Source organism: Salvelinus sp. IW2-2015, linkage group LG6.1 (genome assembly GCF_002910315.2).
Source record: "Salvelinus sp. IW2-2015 linkage group LG6.1, ASM291031v2, whole genome shotgun sequence".
Lineage (NCBI taxonomy): Eukaryota > Metazoa > Chordata > Actinopteri > Salmoniformes > Salmonidae > Salvelinus > Salvelinus sp. IW2-2015.
Window position 1 is genome coordinate 18,179,076 of NC_036845.1, and position 22,038 is coordinate 18,201,113.

At 43.1% G+C, this 22,038-nt stretch overlaps 1 protein-coding gene across 1 annotated transcript in view; it reads left to right on the top strand.

The window, feature by feature from the left end:
* The window catches only part of LOC111964692 (zinc finger protein 236), a 97,943-nt gene that overhangs the window by 46,988 nt on the left and 28,917 nt on the right, over positions 1 to 22,038 (top strand). The window contains exons 15-20 of the mRNA XM_070444059.1: positions 2,963 to 3,064; positions 6,299 to 6,438; positions 7,342 to 7,451; positions 13,594 to 13,745; positions 17,920 to 18,096; positions 19,530 to 19,818. Coding sequence (XP_070300160.1) covers positions 2,963 to 3,064; positions 6,299 to 6,438; positions 7,342 to 7,451; positions 13,594 to 13,745; positions 17,920 to 18,096; positions 19,530 to 19,818 — 970 coding nt within the window. The remainder of the gene's footprint in view (positions 1 to 2,962; positions 3,065 to 6,298; positions 6,439 to 7,341; positions 7,452 to 13,593; positions 13,746 to 17,919; positions 18,097 to 19,529; positions 19,819 to 22,038) is intronic.

Here is a 22,038-nt window from a genome sequence, read left to right on the forward strand (position 1 = left end):
CTGTGCAGTCGGTCGGCAATGTACTTTGTAGTTGATCTCGAACATAGTCTTTTAATGTCGATGCCAATCATGCCATAACGTTATAGGCCTGCTGCCACAGCCCTCTAACTTTCAATGGGGGATCCACATATTTCTATGTTGGATGTACAAAGGATGATGTGAATAAAGTGATCCACCCCTAGAAGGTGTCTGAACCCTTCCCAACATCAAGAGACATTTCTACAGAGATACAGTCTTGCTCTCCACCCATCTCTCTTGATCTTAGATTGTATTTTTCATTTGGCCAGTCTACGCTGCAAGGTGTTTCATTTTCAGGGACAATGGTTGGCTACAACTGTGTTAGCAAATAAAGCAAGGAACTGTTGAATATGGAATCTTTCTAAACGGCACTCCTTTTAAGATAGCAAAGGGCACAAATCTGGGTTTCTCATCTCGTCCGTCTGTATAACTCCTCCATCTCTATTCCTTCCTTCACTCCAAATAGTGTGTCTATTTATTTCACTCTTTCAAGACTTTATCTGTCCATTACTCAAACGCTATTTCCATCCCAATGCTGGATCTTCAAAAACCTTCTATTTTCTTATTGATGGCTTTCTTGGAATTGTTATTTCAATGGGTTTTTCTATACAATGGGTTTTTGGATACATCTCATTAGGATTCATGGTGTGTGACTGACAGAACCGCCTCCTTGACCTTGTAGCTTTAATATTTAAAACCATTACAACGTATACTATATTTAACCTCAGAACAAAAAGAGAAGAGCACAACAAATTAAACCGGGCCAGAAGTCAAGCTTCAATCGCCATTAAAATTGCTACACTACCCTTTCAACCTCAAGAGTTCACGGTGAGTAAAAGAAAAGAGAACTGAAAGAGGGAAAAAATAAAATAAAATAAACTTACCCTAGCTTTACGATTGTATGTGATTTAGATTAGTATTCGTCCTCTCAGCCTTCGGTAAAGTCCTTTAACCGTTTTTAAAAAGGCTTAAATGCATGAGGTAACCCCGGACACATTCACAGAGAGAACAGATAACCTCTTGATTTGATTCACTGATGCCTGTGGAGTGAATACATATATATATACACTACTGTTCAAAAGTTTGGGGTCACTTAGAAATGTCCTTGTTTTTTAAAGAAAAAAATAAATAAAAAAAGATTTAAAAAAAGACTATTGTAGCTGGAAACGGCAGTTAAAAAAAAAATGCAGTCTACATAGGTGTACAGAGGCCCATTATCAGCAACCATCACTCCTGTGTTCCAATGGCACGTTGTGTTAGCTAATCCAAGTTTATCAATTTAAAAGGCTAATTGATCATTAGAAAACCTTTTTTCAATTAGGTTAGCACAGCTGAAAACTGTTGTCCTGATTTAAAGAAGCAGTAAAACTGGCCTTCTTTAGACTAGATGAGTATCTGGAGCATCAGCATTTGTGGGTTCAATTACAGGCTCAAAATGGCCAGAAACAAAGAACTTTCTTCTGAAACTCGTCAGTCTATTCTTGTTCTGAGAAATGAAGGCTATTCCATGCGAGAAATTGCCAAGAAACTGAAGATCTCCTGCAACACTGTGTACTACTCCCTTCACAGAACAGCGCAAACTGGCCCTAACCAGAATAGAAAAAGGAGTGGGAGGCCCCGGAGCACAACTTAGCAAGAGGACAAGTACATTAGTGTCTAGTTTGAGAAACAGACGCCTCACAAGTCCTCAACTGGCAGCTTCATTAAATAGTACCCACAGAACACCAGTCTCAACGTCAACAGTGAAGAGGCGACTCCGGGATGCTGGCCTTCTAGGCAGAGTTCCTCTGTCCAGTGTCTGTGTTATTTTGCCCATCTTAATCTTTTATTTTTATTGCCTAGTTTGAGAGATGGCTTTTTCTTTGCAACTCTGCCTAGAAGGCCAGCATCCTGGAGTCGCCTCTTCACTGTTGACGTTGAGACTGGTGTTTTGCTGGTACTATTCATAGAAGCTGCCAGTTTTTAGCTGTGCTAACATAATTGCAAAATGGTTTTCTAATGACCAATTAGCCTTTTAAAATAATACATTTGGATTAGCCAACACAACGTGCCATTGGAACACAGGAGTGATGGTTGCTGATAATGGGCCTCTGTACGCCTATGTAGATATTCCATAAAAAATCAGCCGTTTCCAGCTACAATAGTCATTAGGGCGGCAGGTAGCCTAGTGGTTAGAGCGTTGGACTAGTAACCGAAAGGTTGCAAGATCAAATCCCCGAGCTGACAAGGTAAAAATCTGTTGTTCTGCCCCTGAACAAGGCAGTTAATCCACTGTTCCTAGGCCGTCATTGAAAATAAGTATTTGTTTTTAACTGACTTGTCTAGTTATTAAATAAAGGTAAAATATATATATATATATATACATTTTTTTTTTACGACGTTAACAATGTCTACACTGTATTTCTGATCAATTTGATGTTATTTTAATAGACCAACAATGTGCTGTTCTTTCAAAAACAAGGAAATGTCTAAGTGACCCCAAACTTTTGAACGGTAGTGTATATTTCCACTCTATGAGGTTGGAATAATAGTGTGAAAATGAAGATAATGCCCTTTTAGTGTAAGAGCTGTTTGAAAAGACCATCATCATCCATCATGACATCACCATACAGTAAATTAGTTAGTAGACCAATAAGAAAGAGTTCCAAACCTCTAGGCCTATAACTGCACATTTGTTTGTTTTCCCCTCCCCACTCAAATCACTCCCATACAAGTCCTAACAAAATGTTGTTGTTTTTTTCTTCTTGCTTGAGACATTTTTCTTTGCCAAGAAGCTACAGTATTTTTGGTTTCGTTTCTTTTTGACCATTTTAATTGGACAAAAATCCCAGCTTGCATTGGACCTTTTACTTGAATCGTAATACTTTGGCCTTAATTTATACGGTTTAGCCAGACTAACCTGCTTTGTTCCTCTGTCCTCTTATCTCTCCCCCTCTGACTCCAGACACCTTTGTGACTACCCAGCATGCTCTGCCTCAGAATATTAGCCACTTTGAGACGCAGACACTCCCACAGCCTGGCTTTGACCAGCAAGTACTTACTCAAGGTAACTCATGCACGTACACACAAAAACACCCCCTGCATGGTGGTGGCACAGAAACCTTTCTCTCGGTACATTTAACAATGTCTGTGAGTTAACCTGGGGTAAATTATGCACACACACACACACACACACACACACACACACACACACACACACACACACACACACACACACACACACACACGTTGGCAGCCCGCGACTGTCTGAATCCAGTGTAATGGATAACGCCATGGTTGTCTCTGACCTCTGGCTGAGAAGAGCCCATTTACAGCGAGGACTGTCAGAAAGCATCTGCTTGGCACATCAGATATTTCATTTTCACAATGGGTAGCTTAACCTTTTGTCTCCGTGATGATTGCATCCAGCCTCTATCGCCCACAGCAGTATGCTCTCCTACAGAGGTGCATTAATCAGTAGAACACTTTGTCTTGCGACAGGTGTCCTGCCTCATCCTCGGCCTCCTATACTCTCTGTACAGTTTTGCTAATGTAAAAAGTTTGATGTCATAAATAAACCATAGACCAACAGCAGGGAGGATATTGATGTCTGTGTCTGTATGCGTGTCTATGTTTCTCATTAGCATGTGTGTGGCACTCCACGAGATGGACTTCTATACATTTCCTCTCCTCTCTTGTTCTTTTCAAGAAGGAAAGTATGGAATTATTAGAAAATTCCTAGAACTTCCCTCTGCCGTCTGCTAGTATTTTAATGAATCGTGGCCATTCATTAATATCAGTGAGTGGAGCTTTAATGAATGACTGTGTGGTTCAGAGTCCCCTAATTTACACCCTAAGACAATCCGACTGGTGGCGTAGGCACAGGAAGTTTCCTGCACAGTCTTTGTCCACACACACGCACGCACACACACACGCAGACTGGCGGCATGGGCTCTGGAAGCATCAGTCTGTTAATGGCGCGTTGTAGGAGGGTGAGCCGTAGCAATCCTTAATTAGCTTTTGTTTAACTTTTCCAATCACACTTTTAGCCATGTCATGTTTCCAGTAATTAATGTCCTCCTCCGACTCTTCTAATTTGGCAAAGGCTCTAGCCTCTAGCCAGATATACAGGGTTAACTCATTTTGTGCTGTGGTGCTGAATGTGAGGTTTATCCATAATAGGCTTTTCAAATCCACTTCTATCTGTGTAATCAATTAATCTATTCTAAGGTACAATTTGTGTACCAGTGGAGGCTTGTGGGGGGAGAAATCAGAGGACAGATTCCTGGTATTAAAATGAATGGAACGGTATCAAACTAATTAATTCCCTTACAGCCATGACAGTGAGCCCGTCCTTCGATTTCAAGCCTCCACATGTGTATACAGTGCATTTGGAAAGTATTCAGACCCCTTGACTTTTTCCACATTTTGTTACGTTACAGCCTTATTCTAAAATTGATTACATTGTTTTTTTCACTCATCAATCTACACACAATACCCCATAATGACAAAGCAAAAACAGGTTTTTAGAAATTTTTGCAAATGTATTAACAATAAAAACTGATATCACATTTACATAAGTATTCAGACCCTTCCCATTCTTCTCTGCAGATCCTCTCAAGCTCTGTCAGGTTGGATGGGGAGCGTCCTTGCACAGATATTTTCAGGTCTTTCCAGAGATGTTTGATCAGGTTCAAGTCTGGGCTCTGGCTGGGCCACTCAAGGACATTCAGAGACTTGTCCCAAAGCCACTCCTGCATTGTCTGCTGTGTGCTTAGGGTTGTTGTCCTGTTGGAAGGAGAAACCTTCACCCCAGTCTGAGGTCCTGAGCGCTCTGGAGCTGGTTTCTATCAAGGATCTTTCTGTTTTTTGCTCCGTTCATTTTCCCCTCGATCCTGACTAGTCTGCCACTCCCTGCCTCTGAAAAACATCCTCACAGCATGATGCTGCCACCACCATGCTTCACCGTAGGGATGGTGCCAGGTTTCTTCCAGACGTGATGCTTGGCATTCAGGTAAAATAGTTCAATCATGGTTTCATCAGACCAGAGAATCTTGTTTCTCATGGTCTGAGAGTCCTTTAGGTGCCTTTTGGCAAACTCCAAGCGGGCTGTCATGTAACTTTTACTGAGGAGTGGCTTCAGTTTGGCCACTCTACCATAAAGCTGCAAAGATGATTATCCTTCTGGAAGTTTTTCCCATCTCCACAGAGGAACTCTGGAGCTCTGTCAGATTGACCATTTGGGTTCTTGGTCACCTCCCTGACCAAGGCCCTTCTGTTCCCCGGGCGCCGAAGACGTGGATGTCGAACAAGGCAGCCCCCCGCACCTCGTCGATGGAGTTGGGTTAAATGCGGAAGACACATTTCAGTTGAAGGCATTCAGTTGTACAACTGACTAGGTTTTTCCCCTTTCCCCTTCCTCCTCCAATTGCTCAGTTTGGCCGGGCGGCCAGCTCTAGTTTTATTTCATTTTTTATTTAACTGCGCAAGTCAGTTAAGAACAAATTCTTATTTACAATGGCGGCCTACCCTGGCCGAACCCTACCCTAACCTGGACGACGCTGGGCCAATTGTGCGCCGCCCTATGGGACTCCTGATCATGACCAGTTATGATACAGCCCTGGATCGAACCCGGGTCTGTAGTGACGTCTCTAGCACTGCGATGCAGTGTCTTAGACCACTGCGCCACTAGGTCCCCAAAAGAAGAGTCTTGGTGGTTCTAAACTTCTTCCATTTAAGAACGATGGAGGCCACTGTGTTCTTGGGGACCTTCAATGCTGCAGATTTGTTTTGGTACCCGAAAAAAGTATGTCTCTGAGCTCTACGGATAATTCCTTCGACCTCATGGCTTGGTTTTTGCTCTGACATGCACTGTCAACTGTGGGACCTTTATATAGACTATTGATTTTACCACAGGTGTACTCCAATCAAGTTGTAGAAACATCTCAAGGATGATCAATGGAAACAAGATGTACCTGAGCTCAATTTTGAGTCTCATAGCAAAGGGTCTGAATAATTAATTAAGTAAATTAGCAAAAATGTAAAAAAATTTTTTTTGCTTTGTCATTATGAGAGTATTAAGTGTAGATTGAGGATTTTTTTAAATAAAAATCAATTTAAATTTTTTTTTATACATTGGAATAAGGCGTAGAAAAATGTGGGGAAATTCAAGTAGTCTGAATACTTTCTGAATGCACTATACATCCTCCTTTAGAGTTGCTAGGGTCCCTTTAAGTTCTCATACAGGGTTAACCCATTGTATGCTGTAGTGCTGACTGTACCCCTTTGTGTCCTCCTGCAGGTTTCACCATCACCGCAGAGGGCTATCCCCAGGCCCAGTTCTCCACGGTGCAGCAGCTTCAGGACTCCAGCACGCTGGAGTCTCAGGCCCTGTCCTCCAGCTACCACCCCCAGAACCTGCTCCATGTGCCCAGCCAAGAGGTGGGGAGTCCAGCACCGTCAGCCTCTACCTCCACACCTTCCACAGGGGGCTTCCATCTCACCATCATAGCGTGGCGTTGGCTCTATGTAGTGTAGGGTTGCAAAATGTCCCTAAGTTCTCAGTAAACCCTCCCATAGGGGTTTCTGAAAAACCCAGGGACTTTGGGAAATTTAGAATCACATTTTATTCATCACCTGTCGAATACAACTGGTGTAGACTTTACAGTGGAATGCTTGCTTACAAACTTTTCCCAATGATGCAGAGTAAAAAAAAAAAAAAACTGTTCATATTTTATTTATTATTCTAACGCAAAATAAATAAAATACACAAGAACGGAGCTATATACAGGGAGTACCAGTACCAGATCAATGTGCAGAGGTACGAGGTACTTGAGGTAGATATGTACATGAAGGCAGGGTAAAGTGACTACGCATCCGGGTAGATAATAATAAGTGTCAAATAAAGAACAGAGTAGCAGCAGCAAATTGTGTTTCTAAAAGTCTGTGTTATGTGTGTGCGTATGTAGTGTTTGAGTGAGGGGTGTGTGGGGGAGTGACAGTGTAGTGTGTGATTTGTGTATATGGTGTGAATATAAAGTCTAGTGAGTGTGTGTAGTAGGGTCAGGGCAAGAGAAAGCCAGCGCAGATAGTTTGGGTAACATTGATGAACTATTTAGCATTCTGGCTATTAGCAGTCATATGGCTTGGGGGTAGAAGCCGTCTCAAAACCTGTTTGCCACCCTAATGTAGCGGGTGTTCTATCAAGCCAAAAAGGACTAAATTAAATGTAGCCTGAAGTAGTCAGTTCAAATAGACTGTATAGCATATTGTCAAGTAGTTATTTTGTATTCAGTGATTTAATCACGATGTAGTTAATTAATGGTTGCATATATTTATGTTTAGACGAGTGGCCTGCTCCAGGAGACTAGCCAAGGAGACCTCCAGCTGTCTGACCAGGCGCAAGACTACCAAGACCCTGAAGACAGCGAGGACAACAGCAAGAGGGCTTACAGGTGTGTGTGTGTTTGTCCAATGTGTGTTTCTGCGGTCTGTGTGGCTCAGTTGGTAGTGCATGGCGCTTGCAATGGTTGTGGGTTCGATTCCCACGGGGACCAGTACAAAAAGAAAAAGGTTGAAAAACGTATGCACGCACTGCTGTAAGTTGTTTTGGATAAGAGCCTCTGCTAAATTACTAAAATGTAAATGTCTGTAAGCGAGAGTGAGCCTATAATTTTCGGCAAGTAATAGATGCATTTCCTTTCTGTCATTGTTCCCGGCTCGTCAGCAGATAACACTGTTATGCACCTTTATCAACAGTTGTGCTCTAGGGCTGTAACAGCATTAGCAGTCGACACAGAGGAATGACCATTTTGAGTGTGCGACATGTCAAATCAAATTGTATTAGTCACATGCGCTGAAAACAACAGGTCTAGACCTTAGAGTGAAATGCTTACTTTACAAGCCCCTAACCAACAATGCAGTTAAAAACATAAAATAAGAAATAAAAGTAACTAGTAATTAAAGAGCAGCAGTAAAAACAATAGCGAGACTATATACAGGAGGGTACCGGTACAGAGTCAATGTGCGGGGGCACCGGTTAGTTGAGGTAATATATACATGTAGGTAGAGTTATTAAAGTGACTATGCATAGATGATAACAACAGAGAGTAGCAGCGGTGTAAAAGAGGGGGGGGAAATGCAAATGGGTAGCCAATTGATTAGATGTTCAAGAGTCTTATGGCTTGTGGGTAGAAGCTGTTTAGAAGCCTCATGGACCTAGACTTAGCACTCTGGTACCGCTTGCTGTGCGGTAGCAGAGAGAACAGTCTATGATTAGTGTGGCTGGAGTCTTTGACAGTTTTAGGGCCTTCCTCTGACTGCCTGGTATAGAGGTCCTGGATGGCAGGAAGCTTGGCCCCAGTGATGTACTGGGCCTTACGCACTACCCTCTGTAGTGCCTTGCGGTCGGAGGCAGAGCAGTTGCCATAGCAGGCAGTAATGCAACCAGTCAGGATGCTCTCGATGGTGCTGCTGTAGAATCTTTTGAGGATCTGAGGACCCATGCAAAATCTTTTTAGATTCCTGAGGGGGAATAGGCTTTGTCGTGCCCTCTTCACAACTGTCTTGGTGTGCTTGGACCGTGTTAGTTTGTTGGTGATGTGGACACCAAGGAACTTGAAGCTCTCAACCTGCTCCACTAAAGCCCCGTCGATGAGAATGGGGGCTTGCTTGGTCTTCTTTTTCCTGTAGTCCACAATCATCTCCTTTGTCTTGATCACGTTGAGGGAGAGATTGTTCTCCTGGCACCACACGGCCAGGTCTCTGACCTCCTCCCTATAGGCTGTCTCGTTGTTGTCGGTGATATGGCCTACTACTGTGTCATCGGCAAACGTAAGGATAGTGTTGGAGTCGTACCTGGCCGTGCAGTCATGAGTGAACAGGGAATACAGGAGGGGACTGAGAACGCACCCCTGAGGGGCCCCTGTGTTGAGGATCAGCGTGGCGGATGTGTTGTTACCTACCCTTACCACCTGGGGGCGGCCCGTCACGAAGTCCAGGATCCAGTTGCAGAGGGATGTGTTTAGTCCGAGGGTCCTTAGCTTATTGATGAGCTTTGAAGGCACTATGGTTTTGAACGCTGAGCTGTAGTCAATGGACAGCATTCTCACATAGTTGTTCCTTTTGTCCAGGTGGGAAAGGGCAGTGTGGATTGCATCATCTGTGGATCTGTTAGGGCGGTATGCAAATTGGAGTGGGTCTAGGGTTTCTGGGATAATGGTGTTGATGTGAGCCATGACCAGCCTTTCAAAGCACTTCATGGCTACAGATGTGAGTGCTACGGGGCGGTAATCATTTAGGCAAGTTACCTTAGTGTTCTTGGGCACAAGAACTATGGTTGTCTGCTTAAAACATGTTGGTATTACAGACTCGGACAGGGAGAGGTTTAAAGTGTCAGTGAAGACACTTGCCAGTTGGTCAGCGCATGCTCGCAGTACACGTCCTGGTAATCCGTCTGGCCCTGTGGCCTTGTGAATGTTGACCTGTTTAAAGGTCTTACTCACATCGGCTGCTGAGAGCATGATCACAGTCTTCCGGAACAGCTGGTGCTCTCATACATGTTTTAGTATTATTTGCCTCGAAGCGAGCATAGACGTAGTTTAGCTCGTCTAGTAGGCTAGTGTCACTGGGCAGTTCTCGTCTGTGCTTCCATTTGTAGTCTGTAATGGTTTGCAAGCCCTGCCACATGCGACGAGCGTCAAAGCAGGTGTAGTACGATTCGATCTTAGTCCTGTATTGACTCTTTGTCTGTTTGATGGTTCGTCGGAGGGCATAGCGGGATTTCTTATAAGCTTCCGGCTTAGAGTCCTGCTCCTTGAAAACAACAGCTCTAGCCTTTAGCTCAGTGCAGATGTTGCCTGTAATCCATGGCTTCTGGTTGGGGTATGTACGTACGGTCAATGTGGGGATGATGTCATCGGTGCACATATTGATGAAGCCAATAACTGGTGTAGTGTACTCCTCAATGCCATCGGCGGAATCGCGGAACATATTCCAGTCTCTGCTAGCAAAACAGTCCTGTAGCTTAGCATTTGCTTCGTCCGACCACTTTTTTTATTGATCGAGTCACTGGTGCTTTCTGCTTTAATTTTTGCTTGTAAGCAGGAATCAGTAGGATATAATTATGGTCAGATTTGCCAAATGGAGGGCAAGGGAGAGCTTTGTATGCGTCTGTGTGTGGTTAAAGGTGATCCTGAGTTGTTTTCCCTCTGGTTGCACATTTAACATGCTGATAGAAATTTGGTAAGATGAATTTAAGTTTCCCTGCGGAATACAGCTCATTCAGTGCTGTCTTAGTGCTATCATCGGTCTGTGGTGGTATGTAGACAGCTACGAAAAAAATACAGATGAAAATTCTCTAGGTAAATAGTGTGGTCTACAGCTTATCATGAGATACTCTACCTCTGGCGAGCAATAGCTCAAGACTTCTTTAGAAATCGTGCACCAGCTGTTGTTTACAAAAATACATAGTCCGCCGCCCCTTGTCTTACCAGACGCCTCTGTTCTGTACTGACGAAACAGCGGATAACCAGCCAGCTCTATGTTGATAATGTCGTCATTCAGCCACGACTTTGTGAATCATAAGATATTACAGTTTTGAATGTCCCATTGCTGGTTTAATCTTCCGCGTAGGTCATTTTATTTTCCAAAGATTGCACGTTTGCTAGCAGAATGGAAGGAAGTGGGGTTTTATTCGATCGCCTACGAATTCTCCGAAGGCAGGCTGCCCTCTGGACCCTTTTTCTCCGCATTCTCTTCACACAAATAACAAGGATCTGGGCCTGTTCCCGGGGGAAGGCAGTATGTCATTCGCTTCGGGCTCGTCGGACTCGTAATAAGAAAAAAAGGATTCTGCCAGTCCGTGGTGAGTAATCGCAGTTCTGATGTCCAGAAGTTATTTTTGGTCATAAGAGACAGTAGCAGCGACATTATGTACAAAATAAGTTACAAACAACACAAAGAAACTAACAAAAAAACACAATTTGGTTAGGAATGTGTCAAACGTCAGCCTTGTTCTCCGGCGCCATCTTGTGTGTATATGACACAATGTTTATTTAGAATTTGCTCAAATAAATAACTGTCCCAAATGGTACCCTATCCCCTATCTAGTGCACTACTTTTGACCATGTTGCCATTTGGGAATCAAACAATGAGTTAACTCTGCTAGCTTTCTATCTCTAAAGGTGACTGTGGCAGATTGTGTTGCTCCAGGCTTTTTGTTTTGTGACTGACTTGTGCGTCAGATGTCTGTAGAGGTGACGGTGGCAGCTTGTGTTGCTACAAGCTCTTAGTTTTCCAACTAACTTGTGTCCTCCGCTACATCTGACGCACTAGCCACTGATGTTGTTGCGTTGTGGAAACAGAGAGTGGGACGGGAAGGGGACTGAGTAATGCGTCATGCTTTTATTCAGTTTTCCCTCAGTTGTTCCCCATGGCTTACAAAATCCCTATCACGTCAGCGCACAATGCATTATTAATGCATGTCTAGGATGAAACGACTAGCGGTATAGACAAAACAAGAGAAAGGAGGACGTAGATAGATAAGGGGAATATGTATTTGAGATTGTAAACTACTGAACTTTCTCCTTCAGATACGACACAGATGTAGTCAAGACCAAGGTTTTAACAGTGAGAAAAGAGTATAGTGTGACTTCAGTTTGGGAGTAATGCTCTGTATGGAGTCCTGTATATGTATCAAAATTAGACTCCACATTCTGTTTAGATAAGAACACACATACACCTCATATATATGGCGAGATTATCTCTTTCTGTCTCATTCTAAAGGCTGTGCAGACAGTGGTTGCTCCACTTAAAGTTTTGTGATTTATGCTGCGGGACTTAGAGGTAATTTGTGTTTTAGTACAGTACCCTACGTCACCACTTCATTGCTCCAGACCAGCGCAAGGGGGAGTTAGAGCACTGATTATGATTTTGGGTCCTACTGTGTCTCTAACTGATAATGAATGGGCGACATAAACCTAAATAGAAACTGATAATTGTGGACGACTTCAGTATTACTAAAACTGTTGTTACGCTAAGGTTTTATTATTTTATTTTGTTCGGGTTATTTTGCTCTTACTGTAGTACTGTAGGCCACTCCCGACCGGTCACGTTAGACTCAGGCGCATTAGCTGTTAGCTGTGTTGCTACAGATGCTGGTTCAATACCCGTGAGATGATTGTGGGTTTTTGGTTTCTCTCCCTCTAAAAATAGAAATAAATAATTCTAAATAATAAACTGGCTTTATTTACAAATGAGTAACAATGTCTCACCCCATGTTCAAGATTGGCCTTTTTCTTGCTCATCTCCAAAATATTGTTATTTTTTAAACAATTTGATTATTATTATTCATTTAGAAGCAATAGCCTACAACTATTTTAGCACCGTTTCGCGCTGCTCTGAGACGGGGACTGGTCTTGATAAACCAAGGAGATTTTTTATTTTCACTGAATCTCTGTTTGGGTGTTGGTTAGACTAGAATTCGAAAATTAGGGTGAAGAAATGTTATGCTCTTAGTGTAACCTTTATTTAACTAGGCAAGTCAGTTAATAAGAACAAATTCTTATTTACAAGGACAGCCTACTCCTTCCTCCTCGTCGAGGAATTGAACCCCGGTGTCCTGCGTGCCCGCACAACACAGGGATTCTTTAGCTAAATAGCCCAGTAATGTACTCCCGACCGTTACGTTGTACATTGCGATATTTTCCGTTCCATTCTAACGGAAACCCAGAGGGTTTTTCATTTTTCTTGGACTAGAAAGAACATAATATTAATCAAATTAAATAAGCAAGTACGAGTCAAAAGTTTAGAAACACCTTCTCATTCCAGGGTTTTTCTTTATTTTGACTATTTTCTACATTGTAGAATAATAGTGAAGACATTTATGAAACAACTATGAAATAACACACGGAATCAGTTATGAACAAGTTCTTATTTACAAGGACAGCCTGCTCCTTCCTCCCCATCGGGGAATTGAGCCCCGGTCTCCCACGTGCCTGCGTTCTCTAGTACAGCCACTATTCAAGGCTATCAAATGCTTCTCAAAGATGCATAGTAGTCAAACTAGCACTAACTAGAATCAATGGTACCAGTGGTTCACACTTAAATAACGTGCCATAGAATTCTGCTGCACCATGCATGCTGCGCCGCAGTACACTGTCATTTTTAAAGCTTCAACCCATAACTCACACCTTCCAAACAGGAAGAACAAACAGATGCCATAGGGCTGAGTTAGTGACCTTTCCAAAGAAAGGTCTGGTTTTCAATTATTCCACTCTTCACAAAAAGTCTAATGTACTTTTATAAACCCCAACTTGCTTTCTGAATTGGTGGTGGAATTTTGAAATGATTCCTGTTGTCAGTATTGTTAACTGAGGATTGGTGACTTTTTAGGACCTTTATTGATACACATCTCATTGACAGAAACAGAAACATTATTATATAATGGTCGTGTTCATTAGGGCACGCGATGGAACGGTTTTGCAACAGACCAAATAAGTGTTTCCTTTTGGTGGTCAGTTAGTCCCTCCCTGTTTTAGTCTGTTTTCTTCAGTTTGATTCCTAATGAACACGACCTGTGTGTTTGATTCCCCCCAGGTGCACCATGTGTAATAAACCTTTTAAGAAGTCCAGCCATCTGAAGCAACACGTGCGCTCCCACACCGGAGAGAAACCCTACTGCTGCAACATTTGTGGCCGATGCTTCGTCTCAGCAGGGGTCCTCAAGTCCCACCTCAACACACACACAGGTAAGAACAGTGTACCTCAGCACGCCTGCATACAGTGGCAAGAAAAAGCATGTTAACCCTTTGGAATTACCTGGACTTCTGCATAGATTGGTCATAACATTTGATCTGATCTTCATCTAAGTCACAACAATAGACAAACACAGTCTGCTTAAACTAATAACGCACAAACAGTTATACATTTTCATGTCTTTATTGAACACCCCGTCTAAACATTCATAGTGCAGGGTGTTAAAAGTATGTGAACCCTTGGATTTAATAACTAGTTGACCCTCCTTTGACAGCAATAACCTCAACCAAACGTTTTCTGTAGTTGCGGATCATACCTGCACAACATTCATGAGGAATTTTGGACCATTCCTCTTTAACAAAACTGTTGCAGTTCAGCAATATTCTTGGGATGTCTGGTGTGAACCGCTCTCTTGAGGTCATGCCACAGCATCTCAATCGGGTTGAGGTCAGGACTTCTGGGCCCCTCCAGAAGGCGTATTTTCTTCTGTTGAAGCCATTCTGTTTTTGGGTTGTTGTCCTATTGCATCACCCAACTTCTGTTGAACTTCAATTGGTGGACAGATAGGCAAAATATCTTGATAAACTTGGGAATACATTTTTCTGACGATGATAGCAAGGTGTCCAGGCCCTGAGGCCAGGCCCTGAACTTTCTCCATTTATAGACAATTTGTCTTACCGTGGACTGATGAACATCAAGGCTTTTAGAGATACTTCTGTAACCCTTTCCAGCTTTATGCAAGTCAACAATTCTTTATCTTAGGTCTTCTGAGATCTCTTTTTGTTCAAGGCATGGTTCACATTAGGGCAATGCTTCTTGTTGAATAGCAAACTCAAATTTTGTGAGTTTTTTATAGGGCAGGGCAGCTCTAACCAACATCTCCAATCTCATCTCAATGATTGTACAGTCGTGGCCAAAAGTTTTGAGAATGACACAAATATACATTTTCACAAAGTTTGCTGCTTCAGTGTCTTTAGATATTTTTATCAGATGTTACTATGGAATACTGAAGTATAATTACAAGCATTTCATAAGTGTCAAAGGCTTTTATTGACAATTACATGAAGTTGATGTTGAGTGTTGACCCTTCTTTTTCAAGACTTCTGCAATCCGCCCTGGCATGCTGTCAATTAACTTCTGGGCCACATCCTGACTGATGGCAGCCCATTCTTGCATAATCAATGCTTGGAGTTTGTCAGAATTTGTGGGTTTTTGTTTGTCCACCCGCCTCTTGAGGATTGACCACAAGTTCTCAATGGGATTAAGGTCTGGGTAGTTTCATGACCATGGACCCAAAATATCTATGTTTTGTTCCCCGAGCCACTTAGTTATCACTTTTGCCTTATGGCAAGGTGCTCCATCATGCTGGAAAAGGCATTGTTCATCACCAAACTGTTCCTGGATGGTTGGGAGAAGTTGCTCTCGGAGGATGTGTTGGTACCATTCTTTATTCATGGCTGTGTTCTTAGGCAAAATTGTGAGTGAGCCCACTCCCTTGGCTGAGAAGCAACCCCACACATGAATGGTCTCAGGATGCTTACTGTAGGCACGACACAGGACTGATGGTAGCGCTCACCTTGTCTTCTCCGGACAAGCTTTTTTCCAGATGCCCCAAACAATCGAAAAGGGGATTCATCAGAGAAAATGACTTTACCCCAGTCCTCAGCAGTCCAATCCCTGTACCGTTTGCAGAATATCAGTCTGTCCCTGATGTTTTTCCTGGAGAGAAGTGGCTTCTTTGCTGCCCTTCTTGACACCAGGCCATCCTCCAAAAGTCAGATGCACTCACACCTGCCTGCTGCCATTCCTGAGCAAGCTCTGTACTGGTGGTGCCCCAATCCCGCAGCTGAATAAGCTTTAGGAGACGGTCCTGGCGCTTGCTGGACTTTCTTGGGCGCCCTGAAGCCTTCTTCACAACAATTGAACCGCTCTCCTTGAAGTTCTTGATGATCCGATAAATGGTTGATTTAGGTGCAATCTTACTGGCAGCAATATCCTTGCCTGTGAAGCCCTTTTTGTGCAAAGCAATGATGATGGCACGTGTTTCCTTTCAGGTAACCATGGGTGACAGAGGAAGAACAATGATTCCAAGCACCACCCTCCTTTTGAAGCTTCCAGTCTGTTATTTGAACTCAGTCAGCATGACAGAGTGATCTCCAGCCTTGTCCTCGTCAACACTCACACCTGTGTTAACGAGAGAATCACTGACATGATGTCAGCTGGTCTTTTTGTGGCAGGGCTGAAATGCAGTGTAAATGTTTTTTGGGGGATTCAGTTTATTTACATGGCAAAGAGGGACTTTTCAATTAAAACTTCTTAAGGATCAAATCCCTTTAACGGGATCGATTTGACAACATCCAGTGAAATGGCAGAGCGCCAAATTCAAATTAAATTACTATAAATGTTAAACTTTCATGAAATCACACATGCAATACACCAAATTAAAGCTACACTTGTTGTTAATCCAGCCAATGTGTCAGATTTCAAAAAGGCTTTACGGTGAAAGCAAACCATGCGATTATCTGAGGATAGCACCCCACCAAACAAACACAGACAATCATAATTCAACCCGCCAGGCGCGACATGAAACTCAGAAATAAAGATATAATTCATGCCTTACCTTTGACGAGCTTCTTCTGTTGGCACTCCAATATGTCCCATAAATATCACAAATGGTCCTTTTGTTCGATTAACTCCGTCGTTATATATCCAAAATGTCAATTTATTTGGCGCGTTTGATCAAGAAAAACACTGGTTCCAACTCGCTCAACATAACTACAAAATACCTCATAAGTTACCTGTAATCTTTGTCCAAACATTTCAAACAACTTTCCTAATACAACTTTATGTATTTTTTTACATAAATAATCGATAAAATTTAAGACGGGATAAACTGCGTTCAATACCGGACGAAAACAAAGTGGAGCGTGCTTTCAGGTCACGCGCCTCTAACAAACAGTACACTTCACTCGACCCTCGTTCTGAAAAGGGCTACTTCTTCATTACACAAAGGAAAAACATCAACCAATTTCTAAAGACTGTTGACATCCAGTGGAAGCGATAGGAACTGCAAGCAAGTGCCTTAGAAATCCAGATCCCCATAGAAAACTAATTGAAAAGAGAGTGACCTCAAAACATTTTTTTACTGGATGGTTTGTTCTCGGGGTTTCGCCTGCCAAATAAGTTCTGTTATACTCACAGACATCATTCAAACAGTTTTAGAAACTTCAGAGTGTTTTCTATCCAAATCTACTAATAATATGCATATCCTAGCTTCTGGGCCTGAGTAGCAGGTAGTTTACTTTGGGCATGCTTTTCATCCGGACGTGAAAATACCGCCCCCTAGCCTAGAGCGGTTAACACCTGCCCGCTTAACCCGGAATCCAGCCGCACCAATGTGTCGGAGGAAACAGCGTTCAACTGACGACCGAGGTCAGCCTGCAGGTGCCCGGCCCTCCACAAGGAGTCACTAAAGCGCAATGAGCCAAATAAAGCCCTCCCGGCCAAACCCTCCCCGAACCCGGACGATGCTGGGCTAAGTGTGCGCTGCCCTATTAGACTCCAGATCGCAGCTGATTGTGATACAGCCCCGGATAGAACTTGGGTCTAGCACTGTGATGCAGTGTCTTAGACCGCTGCGCCACTCGGGAGGCGGGGTATCTGTACTTTCCTTGACTGTTTCAATCTTTTGCTTTTACTCCAATACATTCCTAAAGAAAATAATGTACTTTTTACTCCATACATTTTCCCTGACACCCAAAAGTACTCGTTACATTTTGAATGCTTAGCAATACAGGAAATTGGTCCAATTCACACACTTGTCAAGAGAACATCCCTGGTATCCCTCAAATCTGGCAGACTCACTAAACACAAATGCTTTGTTTGTAAAATTAGCCCCTGGCTATCCTTAAATAAATTAAAAAACAAGAAATCGTGCCATTTGTTTGCTTAATATAAGGAATACTTTTGATACTTAAGTATATTTAAAACAAAATACTTTTAGACTTTTACTCAAGGAGTATTTTACTATGAAGGTATCTTTACTTTTACTCAAGTATGGCAATTGGGTACTTGTTCCACCTCTGGGGAAACCTAAACCTTATTGGTCAACACACTGATGAAACATATGGTCATTGATATCTACATCTCTTTTGCTCCCGCTCCTAGGAGTGAAGGCCTATAAGTGTAACATGTGTGACACATCCTTCACCACCAACGGCAGTCTGAACCGCCACATGGTTGTCCACCTGAAGCCCTACAAGTGTCACATGTGTGAGGACAGCTTCCGCAACAACGTGCTGTATAGGAAGCACTTGAAGAAGGACCACGCCGAAGTGGACAGAGGTACAGACATAGGCTGTGTCCCAATAATATCTCCTTTCACCTAAAGTATGCATTTGTTCACTACTTCCCACAAATCTAAAAGCATTGGATTGGTGGAGGCTAGTAGGAGTTTCTATGATATTTGTTATACCAGTCATTTCCTTCCAAATCAGTGAAGGGAAGTGAACAAGTGCACACTTAGGGAGGAAGAAGAGGAATTTGGGACATAGCCATAGAGATATACACTAGACACGCATTTCGCTACACCCACCATAACATCTGCTAAATATGTGTATGTGACCAATACGTTTTTTATTTAGAGTGGCTAGTGTCATAGATCTGTTTAGCTCTAGATTTTGCTGATAATGGCAGCCATATTGGTCAGTGTCCCATTTAATTATATAAGTACAGAGATGTAGTTTTTACAAAATCCTTCAAAGAAATCCTTCAAATTAGGGGATTTGATTATTTCAGCCACACCTGTTGTTGACAGGTATATAAAATTGAGCACAAAGTCATGCAATCTCCATAGACAAACATTATCATTAGAGGGGCCTTACTGAAGAGTTCAGTGACTTTCAACGTGGCACTGTCATAGGATGCCACCTTTCCAACAAGTCAGTTTGTCAAATTTCTGCGCTGCTGGAGCTGCCCCGGTGAACTGGAAGTGCTGTTATTGTGAGGTGGAAACGTCTAGGAGCAACAACGGCTCAGCCGCGAAGTGGTAGGCCACATCTGCTCACAGAATGGGACCCCTGAAGCGTGTAGTGTGTAAAAAATAGTCTGTCCTCACTTCCGAGTGTCAAACTGCCTCTGAACGCAACATCAGCACAATAACTGTCGAGTGCTTCATGAGATGGGTTTCCATGGCCGAGCAGCCGCGCACAAGCCTAAGATCACCATGCACAATGCCAAGCGTAGGCTGGAGTGGTGTAAAGCTCACCACCATTGGGCTTATCTGGAGCAGTGGAAATGCATTCTATGGAGTGATGAATCATGCTTCACCATCAGGCAGAAAAGTGAGGATAAAATGAGATTCAGCTTTCATTAAGTTTTATGTGGATTTTGACACCAAGGCAATATACACCATTTTCACTTTGGACCTCCAGACCTTTGCAAAGAAAGAATTTGGCCCCTGGGCAAAATGAGTTTGACACCCCTAGAAAAAGGCAATCAGCCATGATTACATAAAAGTTAAAGCAGACCTGGGTCACATACGGTTTCCAAATATTTGAAGTGCTTGATTTTAGCTGGTCTGCTTCCATATAGAGTGTGAACGTTTATTAATATTCTATTTGATTATATTCTGCCTGACAAGTTTATATTGACAAGCAGCAATTATTTGAAATGCATCTGAAATGGACCCAGGTCTGAGTTGGAGTTGTGGGCGTGATGTTGAGTGACACTTAAGAAGCATGTGAATCCTTTCCTCCTATGTGTCTCTCCCCTCGCAGGGCTGGAGGATGAGGACGGCGAGGAGGAAGAGGAGGGCGAGCAGACCGTGATGAAAAGGAACCGGGCCAACATCATAACCTTCACCGAGGAGCAGGCGGAGGAGCTGGCCAAGAATGACCCTGGTGACGAGGCGTCAGTGTCGGAGAAGGTGCTGGCCCAGTCGGCGGCGGAGCGCGACCGCATCAGCGAGATCAAGGACAAGGCGGTGGAGCTGGAGACGGAGCCCAAGTTCGCCAACTGCTGTAACTTCTGCCCCAAGAGCTTCAAGAAGCCCAGCGACCTCGTCAGGTGAGCTGAGTGTCGGAGAACTGTCTCCCTCTGTCCTGTACTCTCTTATATGCTCTTTCTCACTCTCTCTTCATCTACTTTCTGTCCTATTCAGGGCCTGAAACTAACGTTTAGTTCCGCCAGCCATTCTGTGGCAGGTAGATTTAAAATTTTAACTAGCCAAAATGTTTTTTTCTCCATAATTACACCAAAACCTTCCCCCCCAAAACAGAGGAGCATGCTTCTAAAATAAGAAATGTACTACTAGTAAGAAGTGATGTGGAATATTGCCCAATGCTATTTCATTTTTTGTGACCTTAGTCTTTTAATCAAAATATCACAGATGAGACAAAAAAAATCAGCTGCCCCTTTAAAGGAAAGATTCACCCATTTTGAGCGATGTTCTATCGATTCCCTGGGTCATTTCATGTTTTCATGTGTATCTGAGCTATCGCTGTTCAAGGAGGCAGAATTTCGGCGGGTATGAAGCATCTCACTACACTGGAAGTTAATAGGAATATGACTTTTAGATCACAAAAACATCTGTCATACATGTCAGATTTAAATACTGGCCGATGTCATAACGCGAGAGGTTGTCTTCGATTGAGCCATTGATCATATTTTTGCGATATTCCTACCTGGAGAAATGTGTAATTGAAGAGAGGGTCTAGCACATTTCTCCTTTTTTTTCTGCCTCTTCAGTCCAGGGGGCATTGCATGGTGCTGTTGTGAATGTCAGACTGCAGGTTGAACATGGTGAGATTGTAGACTTCTAAATTGATAGTGCCGTTTGTTTTGGCAATTTTACAACTAACTAGTTACTTCACATGCTGAACAGATTTCCATGTTTCCACATCCATTTTCACATGTTGGTACCAACCTTATTATAACAATAAAATAAAACATTTGTTCACAAAAATATTGTTCTCACATAATATTGTTATTTAACACTGTAAATTATAGGAATTAGTGGTTTTGGGTGGATTTTTCCTTTAAGGGAGGGAGGTTACCATGGCAACCAGGGCATTCATGCCGCTCTAGTCGTTCTTTAACAGTAATTTCCTCACCATCTTAAATAAGCATGCCCCTTTCAAAAAATGTAAAACTAAGAACAGATATAGCCCTTGGTTCACTCCAGACCTGACTGCCCTCGAACCAGCACAAAAACATCCTGTGGCGGACTGCACTAGCATTGAATAGTCCCCGCGATGTGCAACTTTTCAGGGAAGCCAGGAACCAATACACGCAGTCAGTCAGGAAAGCAAACGCTAGCTTTTTCAAACAGAAATTTGCATTCTGTAGCTCTAACTCCAAAACGTTTTGGGACACTGTAAAGTCCATAGAGAATAAGAGCACCTCCTCCCAGCTGCCTACAGCACTGAGGCTAGGAAACGCTGTCACCACTGATGAATCCACAATAATCGAGAATTTCAATAAGCATTTCTCTACGGCTGGCCAACAGCTACGCACCCCCCGCAGCTACTTGCCCAAGCCTCCCCATCTTCTCCTTCACCAAAATCCAGATAGCTGATGTTCTGAAAGAGCTGCAAAACCTGGACCCGTACAAATCAGCTGGGCTAGACAATCTGGACCCTCTCTTTCTAAAATTATCCGCCGCCATTGTTGCAACCCCTATTACCAGTCTGTTCAACCTCTTTCGTATTGTCTGAGATCCCTAAAGATTGGAAAGCTGCCGCAGTCATTCCCCTCTTCAAAGGGGGTGACACTCTAGACCCAAACTATTATAGACCTATATCCATCCTGCCCTGCCTTTCTAAAGTCTTCGAAAGCCAAGTTAATGAACAGATCACTGACCATTTCGAATCCCACCCTAACTTATCCGCTGTGCAATCCGGTTTTCAAGCTGGTCACGGGTGCACCTCAGCCACGCTCAAGGTACTAAACGATATCATAACCGCCATCGATAAAAGACAGTACTGTGCAGCCGTCTTTATCGACCTGGCCAAGGCTTTTGACTCTGTCAATCACCGTATTCTTATCGGCAGACTCAACAGCCTTGGTTTCTCAAATGACTGCCTCACCTGGTTCACCAACTACTTCTCAGACTGAGTTCAGTGTGTCAAATCGGAGGGCCTAATTTTCAAAATAGCCTCCAACACTCTACTTAGGAAATTGGATGCAGTCTATCACAGTGCCATCCGTTTTGTCACCAAATCCCCTTATACCACCCACCACTGCGACCTGTATGCTCTCGTCGGCTGGCCCTCGCTACATATTCGT